The sequence below is a fragment of the Hibiscus syriacus genome, unplaced genomic scaffold (genome assembly GCF_006381635.1).
Source record: "Hibiscus syriacus cultivar Baekdansim isolate YM2019G1 unplaced genomic scaffold, ASM638163v2 tig00111834_pilon, whole genome shotgun sequence".
NCBI classification, from domain to species: domain Eukaryota; kingdom Viridiplantae; phylum Streptophyta; class Magnoliopsida; order Malvales; family Malvaceae; genus Hibiscus; species Hibiscus syriacus.
Genome location: NW_024063192.1, coordinates 1,625,328 through 1,653,047, shown reverse-complemented (window position 1 = coordinate 1,653,047; position 27,720 = coordinate 1,625,328). Strand labels below are relative to the sequence as shown.

The window sequence follows — 27,720 nt, the reverse complement described above, 5'->3', positions numbered from 1 at the left end:
TCAGGTAAACATTTTTCGGAAATTCTTCAAAAACTATGAATTTTTCTCAGTCTTTTACTGAACAATACACAATAAAAATCATAAACCCCAAATCCAACGGCTATAAACGATTATATTTTTCAAAAATCCCACCGAACTTGTCACCTCTATATGACGAATTTTGCCATGACCGTCAATATCTGATTGTTGCACAATGGTTATAAACGGCTAGTTTTTTAAATTTAACATAAATTCATCACGTCAAGGTGACGAGTTACCTAATTTTTTTATTTTTTAAAATAATTAATGAAATTTTAAAAAAATCAACTTTAAACAATACTTGTTACCTCAACGTAATGAGTCTTGGGAAATATATTATAATATTAACCTATGTGGGGCCTATAAACCTAGGACCATTAAAAAATATTTTCTTACCGAACTTATTATCTCGATGCGATGAATTTATGTTTTAGTGTAATATTTGTCGTATGTTACAAAATAAATTCTTAACTGGTTTATTGAACCAGTTAATTTACCTGCGATGTAAGGAGTGAAAAAAAAGGGCCTAATGTTTAAGCTTCTCCTCGTATCAGTTGGACCCAATTTGTGCATTACGTTATTGGGACTTCATGGGTTAATGTATCATAATTGTCTCGTTTCATTGCAATAATATTAATAAGGGTCTATTTGATAGACTGTAATTGATTTTTTGAAAGATAATTTATAAAAAATGGATTACGTGAAAACTGTTTTATGTAAAATAAGTTACATAAAAATTGTTTTGCGTAAAACTGTTTTACTTAAATAAATTACATTTTATGAAAACTATTTTACGGTGTTTTGATGATATTATGTAAATCTTTTTCACTAATTGTTTGGTATACTATAATTAATTTTATAGAAAATGATTTACATAAGTTGAATAAAGTTTGGTTCAGTTAATATTTTAGAAAATGACTTGGGAAGGATAGGATCAACTTATGTTGCTTCCTTGTCTCTTTTACCACCGTTGCTAGTTTCGTGGTTTGAATCGACCTCGTTTTAATTGCAGGACGTTGGGCAGTCAATTCTAGAAAGCTACTCAGGGGTGATGGAGAGTTTGGCCTTCAACATTATGGCGAGGATAGATGATGTCTATATGTTCATGATGCTGTCAAGCACTGTGCTGCAGCAGAATTGAATTCCCTTTTCAGCAGGAGCGGCTTGAGAAGTCGTCCGATCCAGAGGCGAATGTCTCCCAGCCCTTTCTCAGTTCAGCACACCCCTTATGCCTCTCCTTTTGCGACAGCAACTTTTTGCTCTTCAACTCCACTTACCGGAAGTCCAGGAAGGGCAGCTTCGTCTTTGAAGAGAAATGGTTTTGAGGAAGAACCTGACTGGAAACACGAAACACCATATGCAGCCGAGTTTGAGAAGGTGTGGTCATATACAGGTGACAGCGCAAAAAGAGTTTCGAAAATGCTCCTGAGAGAGACTGATATCAAAGATTCATAACCCTATGTAAGACAAGGTTCTACGAATGGCTAAATCTAGTATTGTATTTTTCTTGCATATTTCTTCCAATGGTGAGTAACTAGAGACTGACCCGAGGACCGATTTAGATACTACAATGAGTTGGACAGACTAACCAGGGCAGAAATTCGTGTTATCTGATATGAAAACCCAAGAGCAACACAAACTAACTCAAACTAGTATCAACAAAGATCAAACAAAAGAAGAAAATGGCAGATGTTATTGATTCAATCTGAGGAACTTACAGATCTTAATTTCATCAAATATTAACTGAAACCTGTTCCCATCCGACCTTAAATTAATGATTCTCCTCCATCAGCTGCGATAACCAATTCTTCACAACTTGTCCTTTGGCTATAAAACAACCAATGTTCTTCCTATCAATTTTCATTGGACTCTTCATTCGAATCATCATCGCTTTGATCAAATTTTTCACAGGTGATTCTCCCCTAACACTGCTGTGCTTTCCAGATCCACAAACGATAGTAATTTGTGCTGGAATCACGCATTCTTTGACTTTAAACCTGCGTTTCATCTCCTCGATCCACAGCAACATTATCACATAAGCCGAACCAAGATGCATACCATGTAAGTCAAGTTTTAGCTCCAAATCAGTCCATTCCATTACCTCATTCAATACTGAAGAAGATGCAACCAATTCCTTTACCAACAACGCTTCATCCTCATCCAAAACCTCAATCAGCTCCGCAAGCAAAACCGGAAAACTACCCGAGCCTCGAACCAAAGACATGATCATAGGACATGAATTCAAGACAGAATTGTAAGTCCTTACTGAGAAAGGAATTCCCAAAGCCTTCATTTTTTGCAGCCAATGAACTATCTTGGGAAGTTTCGTAAAAGCCCCGTACGACGAAAGAACCATATTCGAGCAAATAGTATCCACTTCAAACCCTTCCATCTCCATCTTGTTCACCATTCTCTCCATATCTTCAAAACATCCCATTTTCCCATACCCATACAAAACAAACCTAAACTCGAACAATGAAGGTTTAACCCCATTTTTTCTCATATCTTCAACCACATTCTCAGCCTCATTAGGCTGACCCATTTCACATAAGCTACTAACCATTGATTTATAACCTTGACGTTTGACATACACCGATGAAGAATTACGAACAAGTTCAGACAAGTAACAGTAAGCTTCATTAAACCCTTGCTCTGATTCATGTTTAGAACAAGACTCAATCAAATTGCAATAGAATTGAACAAGATCTCGCTCTCGAGACTTTAACTTCGAAACAGCTTGAGAGATTAAAGCCTCGGATTCATCGTGCTTACCTTGTATATCCAGCAAAGGAATTAACTCTGCAAGTAATTTTGGGTTCCAGTTGTACCATGTTGTTTCAGTTATCCTAGTATACAACTGTTAAAAAAACACGACCCCATGTCAAAATTGAGGGAAAAATAAGTGGTTTTTGCTGTCTTGGAGGAGTGTTCAAAGCAAGGGAACTTACGGGAAACGCGAGGTCGGAGAGGTGAGGGTGAGAATTGCTGGGAGAGAGAAGATGAGAGAGCGCGTTCAAAGCAATAGACTTTGGCGATGATGCGACGAATTTCTTTATCAACCGGTTAGCGGTTGTTGGGTCGTCGACGGCGGCCGTGGATGCTAATGAAGAGAGGAAGCGGTGACCTTGCTTTGTTAGTGGCACTCCCCCGCTCTCACATTTGATTAACGGTGGAGTTGGCCGGAGGCGGTGGTGGTTCCATGGCGGGGGAATACTTAACGTTAATCTTCCTACTATCATCTGATCCTCTCGGGTTCCTTGTCGTTGAAAGCTTCCTTCTTTGTAGCAAAATCCGACCATTGAAAACACTAGACTCCAAAGTGTTTTTATTTTTTATTTTTAAAAGGGTAAAGTATATAATTGGTCCCAACTATAAGGTGATTTTTGTTAAGCCCTCGACTATGAAAAATTATAAAATATTTTTTCGATTATAGTATGTTGTTTTGTTGAATCCTTCGATGATTGAAAGTTACAAAATGATCACTCGACCATTCATATATTCCAAACTCATTCTTTTTGGTTAAAAATTTAACGACCGAATGAGCTGTAAGCTAACACACTGACGGAGATATAAATATCGTTTGAAATTCTGAGATCAAACTTTATCATATCTCAGTCAAATATATTAATTTTCAGCTCAGATTACTGTCAGTTTTTTAATGAAAAATGATAGAGTCTAGAACGTATGAATAGTCGTGTGATCATTTTATAATTTTTGATAGTAAAAAAATTTAACAAAATAATATTTTATAGTTAAATGATCATTTTGTAACTATTAATAATCGAAGAAGTAAGGCTGCCATATAGTAAACAACATTCTCTCAAATGTAGGTTCGACATGCTCAAGTTTTAGTGCATATAATATCTTTCTGTAGCTTTTCTTCTGTCTTTACGTTCATGAAATCATCCATTGATAATCAAGGTCAAGAGGGGACCTTCTATAGTTTTACTATACATGATGCATACATCATTTTTCACACACTACTGTCTAAACCTCCGTGCAGTCGCCGCTGTTTTCACTTGAATCTGAAGGAGCATTCCCTATATTCAAGCTCGCAATGAAGGCGATCGTCTGTTAAATAAAAGCCGGAAAGAATCGGTTTAGTTGCACAAGACCGGATCGGAAACTGTAAAAAAAGATAGATGGTTGCTTTTATCCCAAGTAAAAAGTTCATACTATTGTGATAGCAATGCAGAAGATACTAAAGCCAGGGAAATGAAATGGTGCCTCTTCAGATAGGAATAATGCCGTATAACAGAACAAGTCGGTGTTTATTTAACCTTCAACAGTTGAAAAAGAGAGTAATTTATTCGGGGGGAAAGGGTAGAAAACACCAAACTTTACAAACCTGTGAGAGGACTAAAGATCAGAGGAGCAACGATGTTGGCCAATGAACTCACTCCTGAGATGCATCCTTGAGCTTTCCCCTGCTCCGTGGCACCGACTTGTTTCGAAACAATGCTGCATAACTGTATAATTCGTAATTAGTCGAAGTCTTTTTCTTCTTATTTTTGATCAGAAGAAGTATTACGTGGCAATTAAAATATTTTTAAAATATCCACGTCCCACGTCAACTCTTCTTCATCTTCTTCTTTTCTTCTTATGTTTCTTTTTCCTTCTTCTTCATCATCTTTTTCTTCTTTCACTCTCTCTCAAGTAAATCTTGCTCCATTGGTCTCAAGAGAAGCTCTAAAATCCTGGTGGTCGTTCGCCTCTCACCGTCGGCGTTAGACGTTGCCGACAGCCATCCGCCACCACCCTCTCTTCTTCTTCTTCTTCTTCTTCACATTAAACCACACACATGACCATTTCACGTGTAAGCTCCCTCTCTCTATATATGCACACAAGACCATTTCAGTTTCGCCAACCTCTGTGATAAGAGCTGCATCAGCATTTTCCATGGCAGGAGTCTGGAAGATACAAAAACCTGATAAGGCAACACATGGATCTCCAAAGAATTCAATCCTGGCTTGCTAAAGTTGTCTACTCTGAGAAGAAGGATGACGGTAGCTCTTTTGCCGACATCGCCGTGAGGAAGAAAAGAAGTAGAGAGAGAGCGGTTTCAGGTCATCGGAACTCACAGAGAACAAGCAACAAGAGTGGGGAGTCGAATCACGAGTATGGTGGTAACGAGCTTAGCTCGCATGACGCCGTGGAGCTGAAGATGGATACCAAGAAAGAAACTAACAAGGCGAGAAAGAAACAAAGAGCGGCAAGTTTCTTGACAAGAATGAAACAGAATTCACCGAGCGAAGTGTTGGAGAAAGAGGATGACAACGACAATGAGGATGACGGCGGTTGAGATGACGATGGTGATGGTGGTGATTCAGAGGAAGAGAGTAAAGAGAAGGGAAGGGTGATGGAGAGGGTTACGACTTACGAGGAGCTCCGGAGGAAGAGGGGGGAGAGCGGAAAAACGTGGATAATGAGGTGGTGAGATTGGGAGGTAGTGGAAGGGCTAGGAAACGAGGTAAAAGTTAATTGAGAATGTTGTATAATGTATTTATTATATTAGTAAAATATTATGCCATGGACACCAATATTTTGAAGAAGAAGAAGCAGACACCCACATTTCAACTTACCCACGTGAGTTTTTTTTGTTTTTAATTGTCAACTCATAATTCCGTGACTGGGTTAATATAAGTTAATGATTGAGCAACCTGAACCGGATGTGTAAGGAACCAAAAGCACTTAACCCTATTTTTTTATATAACTTTTTTTAATAGTAGAAACAGGCTAAACGCCTTAACACTAGCTTCTCAAACGAGAGTAAGGGGGACCATGAATATCTCGATGGAGAATGTCAAGTAGAGGGATCGGAAAAGAATAAAAAATAAACACAGAACCATCACGAATGGCAAGCTGCTTCAACTTAGTATGCCGCATTATTTGCTTCAAGAAAGATTTTCTTGAATTCGATAAACCAAGGCCGATCCATGAGGAGTGCAATGGATCTCACCAATGCGAATGGACTGTCCGCCAACGGTGGGGAAAACAAGTGGAAAGCCTCACTACTATCCGTTTGAACAATGATTTTCTCATAACCATGTTGCCATGCGATTTGGAGACCTTCGAGGATGTCCCAAAGTTCGGCTTCAAACACTGTAACATGGAGTCTTATGTAATAATAGGTAGAGATGGATTAATGGGGTCGATAAGAGCAGACGTTACTTGAAAATTTCTAACTTTTAAAATAGTTATAGAATTTGGAATTTCTTTTAGTAATCATCATCTCATTCCATTATATATAAAAAAGAAATGGAGTTGGCTAAGATAAGAAAGATTGATAATGCACGGACACAGCTAAAAACAGCTCAACCATTAGACCTTCAAAAAAGAAAAAGAAAACTTCCGTTTGCCCTTGTTTCAACTGTGTAGCAAAACGAGTACGCTTGACAAGTTAGGTAAGGCTCAATGCATGAAACATTATTGGCTCATTTTGACTTTCGTCTGCCATTCCATTAGATTCTCCTAAGCTATTATACGTTTTGCCAACCTTGCATTCATACATGTATAGCTTCCATGGCGGATACTATATAAAGGTTATAAGCATTGAAATGTTAATAACATTCCATTGAAAACGAGTAGACTCCATCTACACGATGAAACTTCGTAGATTTTCTCCGACGGAGCTCGTTAGGGCTCTAGGCAGAGCCACCGCGCATCACCGTAGCGAAAACATCGTGGAAGGGAAGGCATCACCCAAGAGAGAATTCAGAAGCCGGAAAGCTTTAACGGGAAGCAACCATTACTTGTTAGAAGCCATTGCAAGGGCGGTTAAGAATAACAGCGGAGGCGGCGGCGTTTCTCACGTCGACGGCGATGGTGTTTTGAGGATGAAGATTGTGGTAAGGAAGCAAGATTTGAAGCAAATGCTGGGAATGATCAATGATGATGGCGAAAGTGGCGTTACTGCAAATCATAACTGTTACCAGTCATCTTCATCATCTGTTGAAGAACGGTTGAATCTGTTGCGAAGCAAGCATCTTTTGAGGTCCAATGCGATTGTAAAGGAGAGCCGCCATTGTTGGTGTCCTGAGCTTCAAAGCATTCCCGAGGAATGAAGATAGATTTTTTTAATTCATTTCCCTCAACTGATCAACTGCATTGTTTTGGCCCAATTTTTTTTTTATAATTTAACTTTGACATTGGCTAAAACATAGCCCTATTTTCCCCAGACGCTGTTCAGGTTCATATATATTCCCGAGAAAGTGTGGGAAAATTATAATAAAAATATGTTTGGTGTCATTTGTCATTGTGGGTTAGAAATGATTTTCATCTATTAACTAAGTTAAGGTGTTTATAAAATAATATAACCTCTTACTTAATCTAGTTTAAAATCTTAATTAATTATTTTGAAAGATCAACATGAAGAACCTCTGAAAGATCAGTCAATCTAAATGTTTAACTTACAGAACAATAATGATAATTGTTTCATTTTAATACCCCGTCGTTAAAAACTTAACGGTAGAGTTAACGTGACATTTTTTAAATTATTATTTTTAGATATTAATTATATTATTTTATTAATAACGTGTCACCGCCATATTAGAAATATAACAAAGGGAATTAGCTGACCCTATTCCCGTATGTAATGGGGTGAGGGGGAGGTATGATAGTAGGCTGCCCCCAACGTCAGGTTGAGAGCAGCTTCCGTGGAAGACCTCCGGCAGTCAGAATTATGAATTGCCTACCGTGGGACTCGATCCCACGACCACAAGATTAAGAGTCTTGCGCTCTACCAACTTGGGGTAAAACAAGCCCAACCATCTAAGTTAGGCATGTCATTGCTATTAATTTGAAGTTTGTATTTAACTTATATAAGCTGTAACTATAAAATAAAAGAAAATTATTATATCTATGATTTGAACTTAAAATATCTTATAAAAATATTCAAACATTTAACCAATAAAAGAATTGATATAATACATACTAAAATTATTATTTAACTTAATATGATCCGTGTTGATTACGCGGGGAAATCAAGATATGATCTTTACGTTTTATATTTTCCACCGACTTCCACCATCAACGTCACTCTCATCTTATTAACAAAAACCCACACAGACAAAGATGTTTTAAAGAAACTGAATTTCTCTTACAGATAAACACCTAAGCTCCCTCGAAGTTGCACTGAACATTCCTTTTCCTTTGCATGACCACTTTGGTAAAGAGATCAGACAAACATAAGGTTAATAAATCACCAAATCAAAAGCTTGACCAACTTATTATATGATTATATCCCACATGGACCCTCTCCAATTCTACGCCCTCGAATATTTTATATCATTTGGTAGGTTCACTTGTGAGATAAAATACTTTATCTAAATCGAAATAGTATCGTTTTCAACTTAAAATATATTGAAGGTAAGTTAATATTAAACAAGTAGAAGAATGAAACATAAAATTTATGAAGCATTATCATCATTTTAGTAAATATTATAGGTGGTGGAAGAGCTAATCGTCAAACATCTTTATATGATCTAAGAACAAGTTTAGGTATGATTTTTAAAGAAATTAAAATTTTAGGTATTAAAATAGATCAAAATTAATAGTTTAAATATTAAATGTATAATTTACTCGTATTTATATGACCTAATAACAAGTTCTTTTTTCTCATTTATTATGAAAATATGATTTAAATCTCTTTAAATTCGCATAGCTTTAAATATTTTAACTTCAAATATTTGACGTTCATATTAAATTTTAACTATTTTGAAGTCAGTTTGAATCGAACTTCTAATTTAGGGAAAAAAAAGCTTGAACTTATTGATTATAGTGTAATTTCAATAGTTTGCATTCTTTTTTCAAAAATAAAATGAAATTCACAACAACATTGGAATTTGTAATAATTTCCTCATTTTCCCCTGCACTTGCACATGCAAAAAAAAGTCAAAATAAAAGGACTAAATATTGAAAAAACCCCACAAGATGAATTTCTATTTACAAATTTATCTCGTATCTACCGGTCAACCCTCAACCTCCTCCCCTGAGTTCTCAGTTTCAGTCAACCTTATCATCGTCTTCATCATAGTAATCATCAACAACATCATCTCTCCGGTCAGAAAATGACTCCTTGACCTTCCTCCAAACGACATCGTACAGCCACGAAACGCACCCGCATTCACCGCAACACCTTTCCTTAACCTTCTCGAACAACCCCTTTTCGCAGGCCACCGGCGGACTCCCCACGGGCTGCAAATAAGCCAGAGCTGCCTGCTTAACTAGCGGATTCTTGATGGGAATTTCATGCCGGCTTGAATTGCGTACTTTTGGAGAAGCGATCGCCGCTGTCGAGGGAGGCGATGACGAAGACGACGAAGGCATCAAGTCTTTCAAACTCGTGTAAGAAACCGACTTTATGGTGATCATCTCTATGTCTGAAAGCTGTGGTATCGAACTGAAGCCGTTGTTGTGTAAGAGAAAAGTGGGTGAACAAGAGCTTATGTTGGAGTCTTTGTTTCTCTTCTTGCTTGCATCCATGAATCAGAATAAAATTGCTAACAGCTCAAGCTTTTCAGCAATGGTGTTTTTAACTTTTAAGCGGGCGATTCGATAATAGGTAGTAACATATAAAGATCGATCCCCCCCCCTTTATTTGCAGAGGCTGATTTTGTAAGAACTTTCAGGGAACTGCCATTTTAAGGTTGTTCTTGTTTTCGTTGGAAGGGACTGAGTGATAGTGAAGGCCTGAAGGGACTGTTTTGAGCAAATATGGGGCGTAGGTGTAAGATAGAGGACATTTGTCGAATGGAGGATTAACCAGGATTGTCCAATTCTAACCGGACTGGAGCGTTGATGATGGCTATGCGCGTGGGGAAATATAAAACTAGTTAGAATGCAATTACAACGTGGTACAGTGTCGGACTCGGATTGTTTGTTCTTCTACATGACGAAACAATGGAGAAAGATATTACTTTTTTCTCATCCAAAGGTTAAAACTTTAAAAGGGAACGTGAGGCTTTGGCTCCACATCAATGAAAAGGGTGAAAGATGATAATTCGTGTTTATCCATAATTCATTGATTAAAAGGATTTATCTTGAATTAATCTCTTACTCAACTTTCAGTCAAAACATTTGACAGTAAAAGAGAAAACTGCACCAACAGAAGAACAAAGAGAGACACTATTATATATAAAGAACTATGAAAACTATCTCAGGAAATAAACAACGGTCACCTTGTACTGTTTCTTTCGAGTTTTCCGACAAACAAGAAGCTAAATGCAGGCATTAGTTTCCAGTTAAGAGTTACGGTGTACATTAAAAAATCGAATGCTCGCTCCGCGTTTATCGCATTTCGGAAGCTACCTGATATTCACATAAGAAAATGATACGACAAAGAAGAAGCAAGCGATATATGCACTTGTGATCAGGTACCACCAGCTTCGGTTGGTGTGGCACAAGGGGCCAGTGTATTAGGAGGGAAGTTAACACCGCCCCCTCTAACCGATAGATTAGGGCCCTTAATTGAGCTAGCCCTGCTTATGAGGTTCGAGTCAAGAAACACCACGATTACCGTGATGTCATCGTGGAAATGCCGGCGGACGCCACGGTCGATCTTCTTCAAGTCGGAATATCTCATTTCTCTCTTCTTTGCTGCTTCTTGTAGAGCAGTTTTTACCAGCTTCTTTGCACTTCCCTGCATGGTCCAAAACCAAAAGTTAAATATATTCACAGTTCTGGTATGTATGCAGGAGGATGAGCAAAAAAAAAAACCATTCGCTATAGGCGCATTATTCATAGCTGACCGGTTTACCATAAAATGATCAATATTTAAAGACTATGAAGAAAGGACTTCATACTCGAACCTAATCGAAGTTTCCGAATACGAGGATAAAAAAGTAACAAGATAAACAACACCTACAATTGAAGCATAAACTTACACTTCGTGGATGATTTTGAACTATATCGACAGCTTCTTGATTACTTAGGTGCTCCCAGAGCCCATCTGATGCAAATATCACGAACTGGTCTTGCGGTTGCAGCTCGTGCACTGATATTGCCGGGTCTGCACTCAATATTGGCTTTTTAAAAGGTTCACGAAGGCGGAACTTTTGATATAAAGGCTCCCTGTTGAACTCAGCCTTTTTCAAATATACATCACCAATGGACCTGGAAATCTGAAACATCAAGGATTCTATCAATAAACAATAGAAAAAAAGAGCAAATCGTGGAAAACCAGAGAAAAAGACATTACGATATTCAACTGCCGGACATATTGCATGCATTTATGGAATGTTCTATACCTCTCTCACACACCCTCTCTTGGATTCGGAATGTAGAGAGGGGATTCCTTAATAATCTTATGGTAGACGCATCATTAACGAATAAAGGTTGTGCCCCATTCTGGTGAAGCTTAAGGTTTTTAAAAGAAAGGTTAAGCAGTTGAAGCGGGAAACTAGATTCATATATAAAATCCATGAGACAGGTTCTAATTCTAGTACATATAGCTTTCTCAGAAACTTTATAATATGCATAAGATTCCGTATTGATACGTTGCAACTTGCTCAGAGATTTCTCAACCAATCGGATGCTTGATTTGATCAAGCTTCGGAAACCTGTTTAAACATTCAGTTTTCTGTGGATTCTAATCTTAAGGAAGAAACTATTCTCCAATCTCAAGCCGACAACGACATTCTCCAAGCTTCCCTTAAGGGTGGTTCATTTTGTCAAGATGCGGCTCTGACTGTCTTCCAAAGCCATCATGACGACCCAACCAGAATTCATAGTTTAGTCTCTTTATACCACCCAAAAACCACAGAACTGTAAGAATCGAGAGTACCTAAAATCTAGCAGGGATGCATCCTTTCACCAAACTGCTAATGTGAAGCCATAGTCAAAAGCCTGAAGTTCAAATTTAAACAGCTCCAAGATCACTACCGTGCTTTATGCAACATAAAGTCCAAAAATTACTTCCTCTCATGAGATCAACATAAAGACCAACAATTTTCCTTTTTTACAATTCCATAGCTTAATGCAATACCGAGGTTCATGCCCTTCTCTTAGAATTTAGGATAAAATCAGGCTAGCAATAACAACTTTTCAAACATCCAAAAACAGCATGCACTAAGAGTTTTCGATTTGGACAAGAAACCGATTCAAGCTCTCTGTACATCTGTAGCGATGATGAAAGTCGTACTTCCTCCTCTTACATTGTTGTTCTTGTACAAGAAGGTGATATGAGCCATAAACCAGTGGTTAATTCCCCAACCACTTACCAAAGATATGCAAAAGCAATGCTGTTTAGCAGATGTGGACATTACCTACTCATCTTAACCATTAAACTACTATCATTTGAAAAATAAAATTAAAAAATCATATGCATCGTGGAATGTACCTGTATGAGACCTTTTACACGCCATACGTTATGCTTCAAAACTACAATTTGAGAGTCGTCAGGGTGCAGTGACTGCATCTCCTGTCTTACAGACTCTATACACACATTATGCTCAGCCGACAGCTGAATGGCTAGAACCTCCCTCGTCACCTTCACAGCTCTCCCCAAGACAGCACGGGAATCGCCGAGGTTGGCCACATAAAGAGTTCCACCACAAATAACACCAACCAGGCAGCAGGATCCAACAGCTGCGATTTGCGGTTTCATAGGCCACTGTTTGGTAACGAGGGACAAAAAACCCTCTTCTGTTGCTTGATATGCTTTTCGTATCACATCAACCGACATCCCTTGTTGTTCTGAAGTGAATCCTGAACATAACAAACATCACCGGTACAAATGTGAATAATAAATATATATCTTGGTTTCGATTGGGTACAAACCCTAAACTATTGCTGCAACAAGTACACACCGCAATAACTTTCGATCATTTTATCGCCTATGAATATTCCCTACTTCATTAATCAGTAAATAAAGGGCAACAAAAAGTTTTAACCCTAGCAAACGCTTTGTGCTTACGTTTTAGATGTTGAAAGAGATGATCGTTGATGTATCGTGAAGTCTCTGGGCCTCCATGCCCATCATATACACCAACAAAAGTACCATAGGGACCCAACTCGTGTGAACTCAAACAACCAGACTCGAGCTGGCTCTGGTCCTCAAGTAAATTGTTGGCCTGAACCACTGCCATTGAGAAATCACCATTGATGTGCTGCCCCGAGTCCTTGTACCACAAAAGGCCATCTTGGCGACCTCCAGCTTCAGAATTTGTGTGAACGTATCGATCTGAGCTCGGTCGAAAACAGGCCCTCAAAAACTTAATCAACCCAGATAACATCCCTCATCTCATCCACAAAACCCTCCAAAAACTCATCTAAAACAGGCCCTAGAAATCTGGAGGGAGAGCCCTATCCTCCTTTAAGTCTCAACACAACACAGGAACACTGCAGCAACAAGCAAACAAAGCACACCAACAAGGTTAGCAATAGTTCAATTTGCAGCAACTGCAAATTAGTATCTTCCACAACTCCAAAAGGGAAACATCATCAACAAGAAGGTACAAAAAAACTAGGAGATCAACAAATGATGTCCAAGAAACTAACTTTTTTCTCAGTTTGTCTTAGTTATTAATATTGAGCTCAAACAACAGAAACTTATCCTTCTTAAAACAGGAAAGACCACGACCGTACAAGTTCCTGCTGGAAAAATCAACAAAAGCGCAAAAGGGTTTTTGGGAAACAAGAGAATCGGTCAAAGATCGCTTCTTTTTTTCCAAGGAAGTAGTTTGGTCAGCCATTAGGATATCCAGAAGGTCTAATGTTTCACATTGAGAACTTCAAACAAAACCCAGTTTCAAAAAACTCTTTAGACCCATTAATCATTCACAATTCAACTTATATTTCCCACACCAAGTACAGAAAACAGATGGGGAAAACCAAAAGGAAAAAGCTTTACCTTTTAATTAGACCCCGTGGGGTTATATACTTGAAACGGAAGATCTGAGAATAGATAAGTAAGAAACTTCATGCGGGGTATGGAACTTGGAATTAGCAGATCTACGGATCAATCTAATCAAAAGAAGAATAAAAAAACTGGGTTTTGGTGTTTGATTTGGTTGGTTTCAAGCTTCGACGAGTGATGAGATAATTGAAAAATGAAATGGATGAGCTTAAAAAAAGAGAGAACTTTCATGTGAAAAGATTTCGGCTTGGTCGCCAAAAAAAAACATATAAAAACCCTCTTTCTCCCCCTTATCTCTCTTGTAAGTTTCCCTCAGCAGACGGGGAATGTCTCAGGAAAGGCGGGTTAATATACGGCTAATATACAGCATTACCGGATACATTAAAATGTATTTAATAAATTCGGTTTAGCGGTACCTATTATGTTGACAACTAATAATGTTTTAGGTAGAAAATATGAAAAACTATTAAAAAATTTGGTAACCGGTAAACTTTGGTTATCGGTAAGTATCTATCCTTTTTATAAAAGTGTCCATACTTTTAACATATCAAGTAAATTTTACCGGTTTTGTCATAATGAATCTGGTTTTGTCATATTTTTACCTGTTATATTGTAAATTATCTATCCTTTTTATAAAAGTGTCCATACTTATTTCACTGTGAAAATATATTTATTATTATCTTTAGTTAATATTGTTAAATTTAAAATCTAAATAATATTTTATAAAATATCAAAACAATCAAATAATTTTTTGTGTAAATGAAATTATTAAATTAATATTGTAGGTGGAAAACATGAAACACTATTAAAAAAATTGAAACATAAATTACATAACTTTCAAAAAAGTATATATCATTTTTATAAAAGTGTCCATACTTATTTCACTGTTGAAAACATATTTATTATTATATTTGGTTAATATTGTTAAATTTAAATTCTAAATAATATTTTATAAAATATCAAAACAATCAAATAAAATTTTGTGTAAATTAAATTATTAAATTAATATTGTAGGTGGAAAACATAAAACACTATTAAATAAATTGAAACATAAATTACATAACTTTAAAAGCAGTTTTAAATCCTAAAAAGTGTCGATACTTTTAAGAAATATATCGATCCAAAACGATATACCAGGTAAAATTATGATAAAACCGGTAACAAAATGATAAAACCGGTAAAATTAAAAGTGTCGATACGTTATATAAGGATCGACACTTTGTGAATTTAAAAGAGAAGCAGTTATAGCGCCTATAATGTGTCGATACTTTAAAAAAAAATATCGATCCACAACGATATAACAGGTAAAAATATGATAAAACCGGTATCAAAATGATAAAAACGGTAAAATGATACCGGATATATTGAAAGTGTCGATACTTTCGTAAGTACGTGTAATAAATTATCGACACTTTCAAAGAAATAGGTAATTATCCTTTCGAAAGTATCGACACCTGACATAAAAGTATCGACACTTTTGTATTTGTATCGATTAAATATAAATAACATATCCGATGAAATATAAGCTAAATATCCTCTGAAAATAGATAGAACGGACGAGTTTTTGAAATCGAAGAGTAATTGTTGCTGCATTTCAGAAGGCGTTTCTAAAGCGAAGTTTGTTTGTTTGTTGCTGCAGTCGAATCGAAAAGTATGTTGTCGAAACCCTAATTTTTTATTATTACAGTAATCGCGATAGGGTTTTTTATGTGTTGTTTGGGGTTTTGGAGTAAGGAAGCATTTGGGACCGATTGCAGGTAGAAATAGATATTCAAGGAAAACGATAAATGTCGATACTTTTATTAAATATTATAGGTAGAAAATGATATTATAGGTTGTATAAATGTGCCGACACATTTTGGTGTGGCCATTCAAATTCTTTTGAAGAAAACCGTTTTACCACAAGAGTAGTTATCTATATTTGTATATTGAAAAGTGTATGTAACAAAATAATTTGATTTGCGTAAACTGATATATGAAGGAAAAATGGAGTCAATGGGTTGGAAAATTGTTGGTGGAGCAGATGACTTTGAAATTGAGGCCGAGACTCGAAAGCAACCAAAGGGTGGATATATGTACTTCTAGTAAGTATCAATGTCTTTTTGTTATTATTGTTGAAATGGTAATTGGATTAAAGTATCGATAAACTTTAAATTGATTACAAATTTTAAATGTTAACAGTATGGCCGAATGCAAAAGGATGAAGGGAGATGGCACACAGAGCGGTTCGGTATGTAAAATGAAATTGACATTGAGTAGTATTAGTATTTAGTGTTAATGTATTGATTAAGAAACGTTTATGTTTAATATTAGGTGAAAAAGATGTGAGGTCCAAATGGAATTCAATGAGTGATGCTGAAAAGGAACCTTACATCACACAGTCAAGGAATGATAGTAAAGAATACAAAGAACGGAGGAAAGCACATGAAAATAAGGTATTCATTAAACTTGTAAATACGTTGATACAAAATATATAAGAACTATAACATTATATATTGTTAAAAAATGTAGGAAGTTTCGACAAGATGCAGCATTAAAAGGGTGAATTTATTAATTAAACACCTTAAGGAGAAGGGTCAGTTGAATGTGCTGGGAGAAATAGGTTTTGGATCGTTGATCGGAGTAAGGGATCGACCTATTCGGAGGGAATTGTGTCGATCCTTGATGGCACAATTTGACGTCAGTCAATGTATGGCTAAGTATGGTGATTATTCATTCCCTCTGGGGGTATCGACTGCTGCAGCCGTATTGGGGGTACAAAACAAAGGCAAAAGTGTTATAGAAGTCTGTAGGAGTAAGAACTGGAAAGCACTTGCCTCCAAATATGGTTTGAATCATAAGGTGACATATACTGAAGTTGAAGAGGATATCAAAAGTGGATCTTACTTGGGGGATGAGCTGAAGGCCCGAGTTCTATTGTACCTTGTCGGTATATTTCTTTGTCCAACGGGTGATACGTCAACGAACAAGGAATATATGAAGCTCATTTGCGATGAAGGCTTGAAGGGTGAATTCAATTGGGCTGAATATATCCATTCGAGATTGATTGAATCAATTATCACCTTTAAAAAGGGCAGCCAGAGATACCTCAAAGGGTGCATAGCAATCTTAGAGGTAAATGAGTTGAATCACTTTTTTGTGTTTTATATAAAAATTCTAATTTTATTATAAATGCAGGTTGCACTGTTCGATTTTTGGTCGGGCTGTGAGGCAGTGCCGGCTTATGAAAGAACCGGAGTGGCACGCATCCGTGCATGGGGGAAGGAAGAGGTGGTTAGAGTGATGGTGAAGTTGAAGTTGGATAGAGGGAAGAAGCAAGAAATGGTAATAAATGTAATTAAATAATATTAAGAATATAATCAATGTCTTAATATTGTAATTTAATTTTTGAAGGTTATTGGCAAGGATGTAGAGGAGGCAGTGGAGGCAGAGGAGAAGAAAGGAGGGATGGTTGTATTGAGGGAAGAAGTATTGGGGGATGAAGGTGAGTGGGACGACGGTGAAGCAAAACAGAGTAACTTCGACATTTTGATGTCTGAATTGGCTGATATCAAAAAAATCCAATTTGAAATCATGCAAAGACAATCAAGAGTCGAAGAGAAACTTGATCAAGTCGTAGAGAAACTCGAGAGGCATAAGGGGGTAGTGGAAGGAAAAATAGATGGAGTGGTGAAAGAAGTAGAGGTGTTGAGGGGTGAAGTGGTGAAAGAAGTTTCGGTGTTAAGGGGTGATATTAAGATGGTGACGGGAGAGAAATTTGAGGGAGTGGTGAAGGAGGTTGTTGATTTGAGGAGTGAACTTACGGGGGTGAAGGGGGTGGTTGATAAATACTCGGATGAAGGAGCTCAATTGAAGGGTGAAATAAAAGATATGAAGAGCTATGTAGAAAAAAAGTACGATGAACTGAAAAAATATGAAGAAGAAAAGAGGGAGGAGGAAGAAGAAGAGATGGAAGAAATGAGGAGGAAGGAGAGGCCCAATGTGCTTTATACACCGGAGAGTGTCATAGCAGCAGTTTTGGATTCGGAATGTCCTGCACCCCAGAAGAAGAAGCAGAAGGTAAGTTTAATAAAAGAATACTTAATTTGATTTTTATTATGTTGTTGTGACAAAAATTTGTATGCAAAATTGTAGGTTGAAAAAGCGGACATTCCAACTGGAATTGATGACATCGAAGCTGCAATTTGTGATTATTTATGGAATAGCGAGTTAGAATCGGGGTAAGTGAAATATATTGTTTTGTGAGTGATATTTAAATATTTCATGACAAGATATTAATCCTAATGATTCATACAGATATTCTGTAATATCAATGGGAAATCAATTCGCTACTGTATACGACGTTGCAACGTTGAAGCCTACAGAATGGGTTGGCGGTGTGGTAAGTAGAAAGTAGAAAATAAATAAAACTTATTGAATATGTTCTGATTGTGTAATTAATTTTGTTAGGTTATCGATTTGCTCGCCTGGACCATATGCTACGATTCTCAAAGTCACACCGGAGGATTGGCTACCTTCCATACCTCTTAGTGGTGAGTTAAATTAATAAATATTGAAAAGTAGTGTTATAGACGGTAAATTAATAATGTTTGTTGCGTAATTACAGCAACAGGCGTTGGAAGCCAACAATAAAGAAAGTGTTGAGAATATTTCTACCTTCTGGGGTGTCATATTGGATAACTATGTGAAATTCACGGACTGTGAGAAGGTAAGACACCATACCAATTGCAAATGATGTTTTCGGATATAGAATGTTGAATTTTGTCAAATTGGGTGTGAAATTTGTTGCAGATAATGATCACAATAAACTACCATAATTCACACTGGTATCTGTTGGTGTTGGATATGGTAGATCATGTTGTAACAATATATGATAGTATGTTTACAACTGAAGCAGCTAAACAGAGAGTGAAGGATGCTAAGAGATTGGTATGTATGTATGTATGAAAGGACATTATGTAAATTATAATGCATAATTTTTTTGGTGCATAACTTCTTCTATTTTAATGCAGATTAAAATATTAGATTCTATAATAAGAAACGCATTTGGGTTGAGTCATGTGGATCTCTAGGAAAGTATCCCTTGAAAAACTTCAAATTTGTGGAGCATAAGAAGAATAAGCAATTGAATGGGTATGAGATGTTATCACAAATAGAAAGCTTAATTTATGCAGTATTCATCATAATTGACATGTGTGGTTTTCAAATTTTGTAACAGATATGATTGCGGCATGTATGTGATGATGTGGATGGAATCGATCGGTTCTACAGGGGCAACTGGTGATTTTGTAAGTGGATAGAAAAAATTGTTTGTGGTAAAATTGTTAAAAGTCGTAGATTGAATGCTGTAGTTGACAATACTTAACGTTCTGACAATTTGAATATAGGTTGTTGGAGACTGGGATCGATCGCGAGTATTAAATGATCTCGTAAGCCACAATCAAAATGAACGAAGACAGGAGATAACAAAAGCCGCAATATTACATAAGAATAACAAAAGGATGCAATGATGTAAATGTCGAGTTAATTTTGTATAAGATTTATAATTTTGTATACGATTTATAATTTTGTATACGATTTATATTTTTTTATGTGAATATAATTATGAATGAGATGAGAAAAGTTAGCAGTATGTTGTTGTACATGTTTCTTATACACATTAAGGGTCATGTCGATACTAATATAGTTTGTGTCGATATTTTTTTTCCAGAATGAATTTTTACAAGGTGCATCAATAAAGTGTCGATCCATATATAAAAAGTGTCGATCCCAAAATCATCGAACCCAAAAGTATAATGTAATATGTAATTTTTTAATCTAACCGGTACAATTATACCGGTTTTATGAGAGAATAAGTCTAAATAATGTGTCGACACTAATATAGTTTGTGTCGATATTTTTTTCCCAGAATGAATTAAAAACAAGGTGCACCCATAAAGTGTCGATCCATATATAAAAAAGTGTCGATCCCAAAATCATCGAACCCAAAAGTATAATGTAATATGTAATTTTTCAATCTAACCGGTACAATTATACCGGTTTTATGAGAGAATAAGTCTAAATAATGTGTCGACACTAATATAGTTTGTGTCGATATTTTTTTCCCAGAATGAATTAAAAACAAGGTGCACCCATAAAGTGTCGATCCATATATAAAAAAGTGTCGATCCCAAAATCATCGAACCCAAAAGTATAATGTAATATGTAATTTTTCAATCTAACCGGTACAATTATACCGGTTTTATGAGAGAATAAGTCTAAATAATGTGTCGACACTAATATAGTTTGTGTCGATATTTTTTTTCCAGAATGAATTTTTACAAGGTGCATCAATAAAGTGTCGATCCATATATAAAAAGTGTCGATCCCAAAATCATCGAACCCAAAAGTATAATGTAATATGTAATTTTTCAATCTAACCGGTACAATTATACCGGTTTTATGAGAGAATAAGTCTAAATAATGTGTCGACACTAATATAGTTTGTGTCGATATTTTTTCCCAGAATGAATTAAAAACAAGGTGCACCCATAAAGTGTCGATCCATATATAAAAAAGTGTCGATCCCAAAATCATCGAACCCAAAGTATAATGTAATATGTAATTTTTAATCTAACCGGTACAATTATACCGGTTTTATGAGAGAATAAGTCTAAATAATGTGTCGACACTAATATAGTTTGTGTCGATATTTTTTTTCCAGAATGAATTTTTACAAGGTGAATCAATAAAGTGTCGATCCATATATAAAAAGTGTCGATCCCAAAATCATCGAACCCAAAAGTATAATGTAATATGTAATTTTTTAATCTAACCGGTACAATTATACCGGTTTTATGAGAGAATATGTCTAAATAATGTGTCGACACTAATATATTTTGTGTCGATACTAATTTAAATATCAAGTGTTTTCCACCGTTTATATAGTACTCTTAATCGAGAAACCCTAAACATAAATGCAAGCAGGCAGATCTTCCTCTCCTCTTTCTTCCTTCTACCGTTATCATAAGTGACGATCAGATATTCAGGTAAATTTATCGATATTTTATGGGTTTGATTGATTTCTATATTGGAGTTTTTATCCTGAATGTGTTTGTGTTCCATTGTAATAGGGGTAGCATCCAACCAAAATGGCTCCAAAACGTCAGCGTCAGAAGCGAGGTCTTTCTCAAAGCTCTTCTCAACCCAGTTCTTCTCAACCACCTCCTTCTGTAACAAACGATTCTTCTGAGGAAATCAGGTCCTTCGAAACTCTGAACTTTAGATCCGACATGGAGAAACAAAGATGGCAGACGAGTTTTAAAGTAAGGAAGATTCGTCCCGAACGTGTCATTGACCTGGGTTTCTTGTTTGATGATAAATAGCATTTAGTTTTAAATCCACATTACATCTTGGGGTTGGCTTGAATTCCTTGGTGTAGAACCAAGATATTATCCCAACCTAGTTAGAGTCTTCTACAACAATGCTTCCTTACAGCACGAGCCTAATAAGACTAATATAATAGGAATTAATACACATGTCATGGGGAAGGATATATATATCTCCAGAGTCTATTGCGGAGGGTTTAGGTGTAGCGAATACAGGGGATTCAGATGAAAATGGTGTAGATTGGTCTACAATTAAACGGGTTACTAGAAATAGCCCAATTCACCTCGATGTAGAGTCGAGAGTGTTTCACAAAATGCTCACATGGTATATCCGGCCTAGTGGGGGAAAACATTCAACGCTTCGAGACAGCGATTATTGGTGGATAGCAAAGTATAAATCCAAAACGGCTCCACACATTGCAAAACTCATATTTAATACAATTGTATATATGGTCACAAAGGGAGCAACAATTTCAACTACACTACCATATGGATGTGTCATCACCCATCTGTTGAAGAAGAAGGAAGTTGATTTTTCGCATGACGCCCCTGTTCGATTAACCCGCAAGATTGACATGGTATTTATTAAAAAGCGGGATATGATTTTGTTGAAAACTCGGTTGGAAGCGTGTCAAGGAGGTCGGATTAGATCAAGAGAGGGAGGAAATGGACCCCGTTGGCCATGAAGAAGAGCAACCAAGTGGAGACGCAATGATGGAAGAAGCAACAGTTGCAGAGGATGTCACAATTAAGACCGTGATGGAATACATGGTCAATTTTCGGGAGCATATTGATTCCCTTGTGAGTGGAATGCGATCCGATATTTCATCATTGCAACGTGAAGTCTCCATGTTGCGTAACGAATTACGTCAACGACATCAAACGAGTTAGGTAATTCATTATCTATGTTTCTTAACATTTACACGTTCTGAACTTTATTTTATTTTCTTTTAACAGATGTGGACAACCAATCGGTCGCAGAAGATGAAGCTGACGATGAAGATGACGATGATGATGATGATGACGATGATGATGAAGATGATGATCCAAACAAGTATATCGTGTCTGCAACGCCGCCTTCAAGAAAACTTTTAATTTTTGATCTCAATGGTGTCCTTGCCTACATCCCAAGACTGCCGGCAGGTTTTAATTCTATTCTTTTGTATCCATTATTTTAACATATAAGCGTAGAACTTTAATCTCATTTTCTTCATGTTGTAGATGTTGTCCTCAGAAGAGGATTATTTGAATTTATGCAATTTTGTGTCGACAATTTTGTTGTTGCCCTTTGGTCTTCAAAGATGAGGTTAGAACATGTTTGAGGCAATTGAATTACTGTAGTCAAAATCGTTAATATACATTTGAATGTTAACATTCAATCTTGATTACAATCTCAGGCATAACGTCGACCGTGTACTTGAGAAACTACCTGTATTTTCCGAGCATTTTCTATTCGTGTGGGTAAGATGAATGTCATTACAGTTTGCTGACTTTTCCTTGTCTATGATTCCTACATATTTATGTTCGACTGTTTGTGAACAGGATCAAAAAAATGCAAAACATACGATTCTGTTACCTATTGTAAAGATCTCAATGATGTTTGGAACGCGTGTCCAGATTTTAACGAGCTAAATACACTTTTGGTCGATGATTCAGCGGAAAAAATGATTTATAATCCGGTAGGTTGCATTTATGCAATATGTTTCTGATCAGTTGAACAGGTGTTCAGACATTGATTATTTTAACAACTTATGTGTTTATATAGAAATACAATTACATATGTCCACATACCTTTGACGCTGCTTCCCATTCGAACGACAAAGCTCTAGGTATGACACAAATTTATTCATGCTTATGCGAATTTAATTTATTGTTAGTAAAATTGCACCTCATTAGTTTGATAATTGAAATTATTTATGTATGTCCTCAGAAAAAGGCGGAAACATACGAGAGTATTTGGAAAATTTGTTGAAGGCCTCTAATGTTCCGGACTTCGTTAGAAACAACCCTTTTTCATCGGATTAATTTTGTTTGTCGGTACATTATTTGAACATTCTTGTGTATTTAAATTTTGGTGTGATTATATTGTATGTATATTTCATTAATTATTCCATATTTGCTTCTATGTGTACATATACATTTGAGTGAGTTTTAAGATATTAATTTAGTAATTATAGGCGTCTAATGATTAATTTTTTACGTTACGGTATATATTATTGTTAAATTAAAAATTCTTAATATTATTTTATAAAATATCAACACAATCAACTAATTTTTTGTGCAAATGAAATTATTAAATTAATATTGTAGGTGGAAAACATGAAACATACTTAAAAAATATTGAAACATAAATTACATATCTTTAAAAAAAGTTTCGATCCTTTTTATAAAAAGTATGGACACTTTCAACATATTATAATAAAATAGATAATTTTGTAATATAACCGGTATAAATATACCGGTCTTATGCGCGAATAGGTCTACAACCTATATCGACACTTTTTAATATTGTGTCGGTACTTTATGTCCATATTGGAAGAAAAATGTGTCGATACGATTTCAAAAAGTGTCGACATTTTACACATCGGAACCCATAATTATAATGTAATAGATAATTTTGTAATATAACCGGTATAAATATACCGGTCTTATGCGCGAATAGGTCTACAACCTATATCGACACTTTTTAATATTGTGTCGGTACTTTATGTCCATATTGGAAGAAAAATGTGTCGATACAATTTAAAAAAGTGTCGACATTTTACACATCGGAACCCATAATTATAATGTAATAGATAATTTTGTAATATAACCGGTATAAATATACCGGTCTTATGCGCGAATAGGTCTACAACCTATATCGACACTTTTTAATATTGTGTCGGTACTTTATGTCCATATTGGAAGAAAAATGTGTCGATACAATTTAAAAAAATGTCGACATTTTACACATCGGAACCCATAATTATAATGTAATAGATAATTTTGTAATATAACCGGTATAATATACCGGTCTTATGCGCGAATAGGTCTACAACCTATATCGACACTTTTTAATATTGTGTCGGTACTTTATGTCCATATTGGAAGAAAAATGTGTCGATACAATTTAAAAAAGTGTCGACATTTTACACATCGGAACCCATAATTATAATGTAATAGATAATTTTGTAATATAACCGGTATAAATATACCGGTTTTATGAGCGAATAGGTCTACAACCTATATCGACACTTTTTAATATTGTGTCGGTACTTTATGTCCATACCATTTAAAAAAGTGTCGGTAATTTGAAGTAACGCGGTTTTTCTTCCTTCATTCAAAATATTTATATGTACATACAATAGGAGTGATGTTGATACTTACGATATATTATATGGAGATCGTTGTCATTCCATTCCGTCTTCGAAAAAATCAGTTGATGTAGGCTGTGTGCTTGTACTCAAACTAAGCTTGACTTGAGGACATGTTAGTTTGTTATGCCCCTCACCGTTGCAGTACCCACATCGCCTAATTTGCTTCTCGACCTTGTTCTTCGGCACTTCTTTTCGCTTGCGTTGTTTTCGTTGAGGGTCACGAACATTGTTTACTACAATGCTCTGGTTGACTGAATGATTCAAACCAAACGAGTTTTCTAATTCTTCTATTAGTTTTTTCATCTCATCTCTTGCGGTTTTGAAAGACTCGTCTGTCTTTGATGCAATGTAGCATAACCTACTTGACGTTGAACGTAGAGCAGCGAACCTTGCCATTTGCATCACTTCTGGAGACACATTCAAATCAACATAGCTGGGTGCAGAAGCCTTCGCATCATTAGTCCACCTACTTTGAATCAAAGTCCCGGGCAAATATGTGTAGTCCAATTGCTTCAAAATGTGAAGTTGATGGCGACACGGAAGTCCAACGGTCTCGAATTTTTTGCAGGAGCAAATTAGAGTTTTCGTACGAGAATCAAAACTAATTTCAAATTTCCTATTTTTTTCTGCGTACTTTGACAAAATATAATGTTGACATTCATCTGATAAGGACTTAATCTCTGCCTCAATCCGGTACAATGTCTCCCGTGTAAGTTCATCTTGGAACACACGAAAAGATTCGGGTAAAAATCGCAGCGGCATGGCTTTCAAGGTCGACCAGTTTTGTGATCTGGAAGGGCTTCGTATGGGAACTTAAGTAATCCGCTTTCAACTCGTTCATACGCATTCTACTAATTCCATCTTCAATTGCACGAACAACATCTAAATATGTCTTCTTGTGTTTCAGTGCAATAGCTAGTGAAGCATTCATAGACTCGCACCTTTGTGTTGAGCGAATATTGGCAAAGAAATGACCGGTTAGATATGCTTGTGCCCATAAGTGTCGTGTATTTCCCTTCTCAATCACCCATGGATGCTTTTGGACGTTGAATTCTGAAACAATCGAACGCCATTGAATATCAAATTCCTTGGTTGTCCACCAGGAAGCCATGCATTTTGAGAATGCTGCTGTAAACTTTGGGTCACCAATGTTAGCTTGTGCATTGCGAGAAAGATGCCAAGAACATAATCTGTGCTTAGCATAAGGGATAACAGATTTGATAGCCCTCTGCATTGCCCTATCCCCATCGGTTACAACAGAAATAGGTGATTTATTCATCATGGCTTCTAAAAATTCTGTAGCACCCACTCGAAAGATTGAGACGTTTCGTCAGCGATTATGGCAGTGGCAAACACAATTGTGTTATGGTGATGATTGACACCAACAATAGGCATAATTGGTCGACCATACAAATTATCTTTGTACGTTGTGTCGAACGCAATTACATCACCGAAGCATGTGTAATCCGATCTCGATGTAGAATCCGACCAAATAAGATTATACAATGCCCCCGATTCGTCTACCGAGTATGTCATAAAAAACCCGGGATCATCATGTTTCTTATAATCAAAGTAGGCAATAAGCGCATTCACATCCCCATCGACGATTTCCTTTGCTTTACCTCTTTGAAGTGCATTGTAGAGGTCTTTATGTGTAAATCCAACATTATGATAGCCCCCTGCCTGCTGCGTTAAATAGTTCATTACTTGGACGTGCCAACACCGACCTCTTTCAATGTTGTTGCCTCATCGATATCAGCCTTACTTACAGCTCGATTAGAACGCATAAATGGTGTCATAGCAGATGTGCACAATGCATGATTATGTTTCTGATCAGACTTACTTATAACCCACTGATCGTTTGTATTTGTTGCTGTAACTACGACTCTAGCCTTACATCCTGTTCTTGTGACTGGCGTATGAGCACGTTGACGATCAACAGTATTGACTTTTGATACTCGAAACCCTTCTTTGGAACAACAAAATTCTTGTGTCTTCACATTCCCTTCCACGTCAAGCCGTGTTGTTCCCTTACGTGCACTAAACCCATGTTCCCGTGCGAATCCCTTGTAAAAGTGCCAAGCTTGATCACGTGAACAGAAGAGCTGACCAACCAATCTGTCAGATTCATCAACATTATGTACTTCATGGCATTCCTCGGTTGGCTTAACATTGTCTACATCAGTATTATCCATGGCAAAAATTTTGTTGTGCAAGTTCAGTGCTCCAGGAGTTGATGGATATGTAAACGAAGGTTCATTTTGAACATGTTTCTGTAGTTAAAGGGTGGGTACAACATTAAATTCGCAGTACATATTTAGGTATGTACAATAACTACAAGTATATTATCATTTTAAATTCGCAGTACACTGTTAAAAAAATTGAAACATAAATTACATAAGTTTTAAAAAAAGTATCGATCCTTTTTATAAAAAGTATGGACACTTTCAATAATAGGTAAACATATGATGTAATAGGTAGCCCTTATATAATGTAATAGGTATCGTTTATATAATGTAATAGGTAATGGTTATATTGTAAAGTGTCTATCCTTTTATAAAAGTGTCCATACTTTTTCACTGTGGAAAACATTAATTTAAGGTTATCTTTTGAGTGAGTTTTAAGATATTAATTTAGTAATTATAGGCGTCTAATGATTTATTTTTTACGTTACGGTATATATTATTATTAAATTAAAAATTCTAAATAATATTTTATAAAATATCAAAACAATCAAATAATTTTTTGTGCAAATGAAATTATTAAATCAATATTGTAGGTGGAAAACATGAAACACTGTTAAAAAATTGAAACATAAATTACATAAGTTTAAAAAAAGTATCGATCCTTTTTATAAAAAGTATGGACACTTTCAATATAATAGGTAAACATATGATGTAATAGGTAGCCCTTATATAATGTAATAGGTATCGTTTATATAATGTAATAGGTAATGGTTATATTGTAAAGTGTCTATCCTTTTTATAAAAGTGTCCATACTTTTTCACTGTGGAAAACATTAATTTAAGGTTATCTTTGAGTGAGTTTTAAGATATTAATTTAGTAATTATAGGCGTCTAATGATTTATTTTTTACGTTACGGTATATATTATTATTAAATTAA

General features: G+C 36.0%; 2 protein-coding genes across 2 annotated transcripts; both read right to left on the bottom strand.

The window, feature by feature from the left end:
• Positions 1 to 1,690: 1,690 nt before the first annotated feature.
• Positions 1,691 to 3,302, bottom strand: LOC120171408 (pentatricopeptide repeat-containing protein At2g17033-like). Its single transcript, XM_039179112.1, has 3 exons — positions 2,967 to 3,302; positions 1,784 to 2,875; positions 1,691 to 1,731 (listed from the first exon to the last, which is right to left on the bottom strand). The coding sequence occupies exons 1-2, from the start codon at positions 3,255 to 3,257 to the stop codon at positions 1,790 to 1,792; spliced, it is 1,377 nt and encodes a 458-aa protein (XP_039035043.1). The 5' UTR covers positions 3,258 to 3,302; the 3' UTR covers positions 1,691 to 1,731; positions 1,784 to 1,789.
• A 6,919-nt stretch (positions 3,303 to 10,221) lies between these two features.
• LOC120171633 (probable protein phosphatase 2C 46) lies at positions 10,222 to 14,188 on the bottom strand. Its single transcript, XM_039179314.1, has 5 exons — positions 13,868 to 14,188; positions 12,932 to 13,356; positions 12,356 to 12,723; positions 10,902 to 11,138; positions 10,222 to 10,657 (listed from the first exon to the last, which is right to left on the bottom strand). Exons 2-5 carry the CDS (start codon positions 13,248 to 13,250, stop codon positions 10,388 to 10,390), a joined length of 1,194 nt encoding a protein of 397 aa, XP_039035245.1. The 5' UTR covers positions 13,251 to 13,356; positions 13,868 to 14,188; the 3' UTR covers positions 10,222 to 10,387.
• Between the last annotated feature and the right edge of the window lie 13,532 nt (positions 14,189 to 27,720).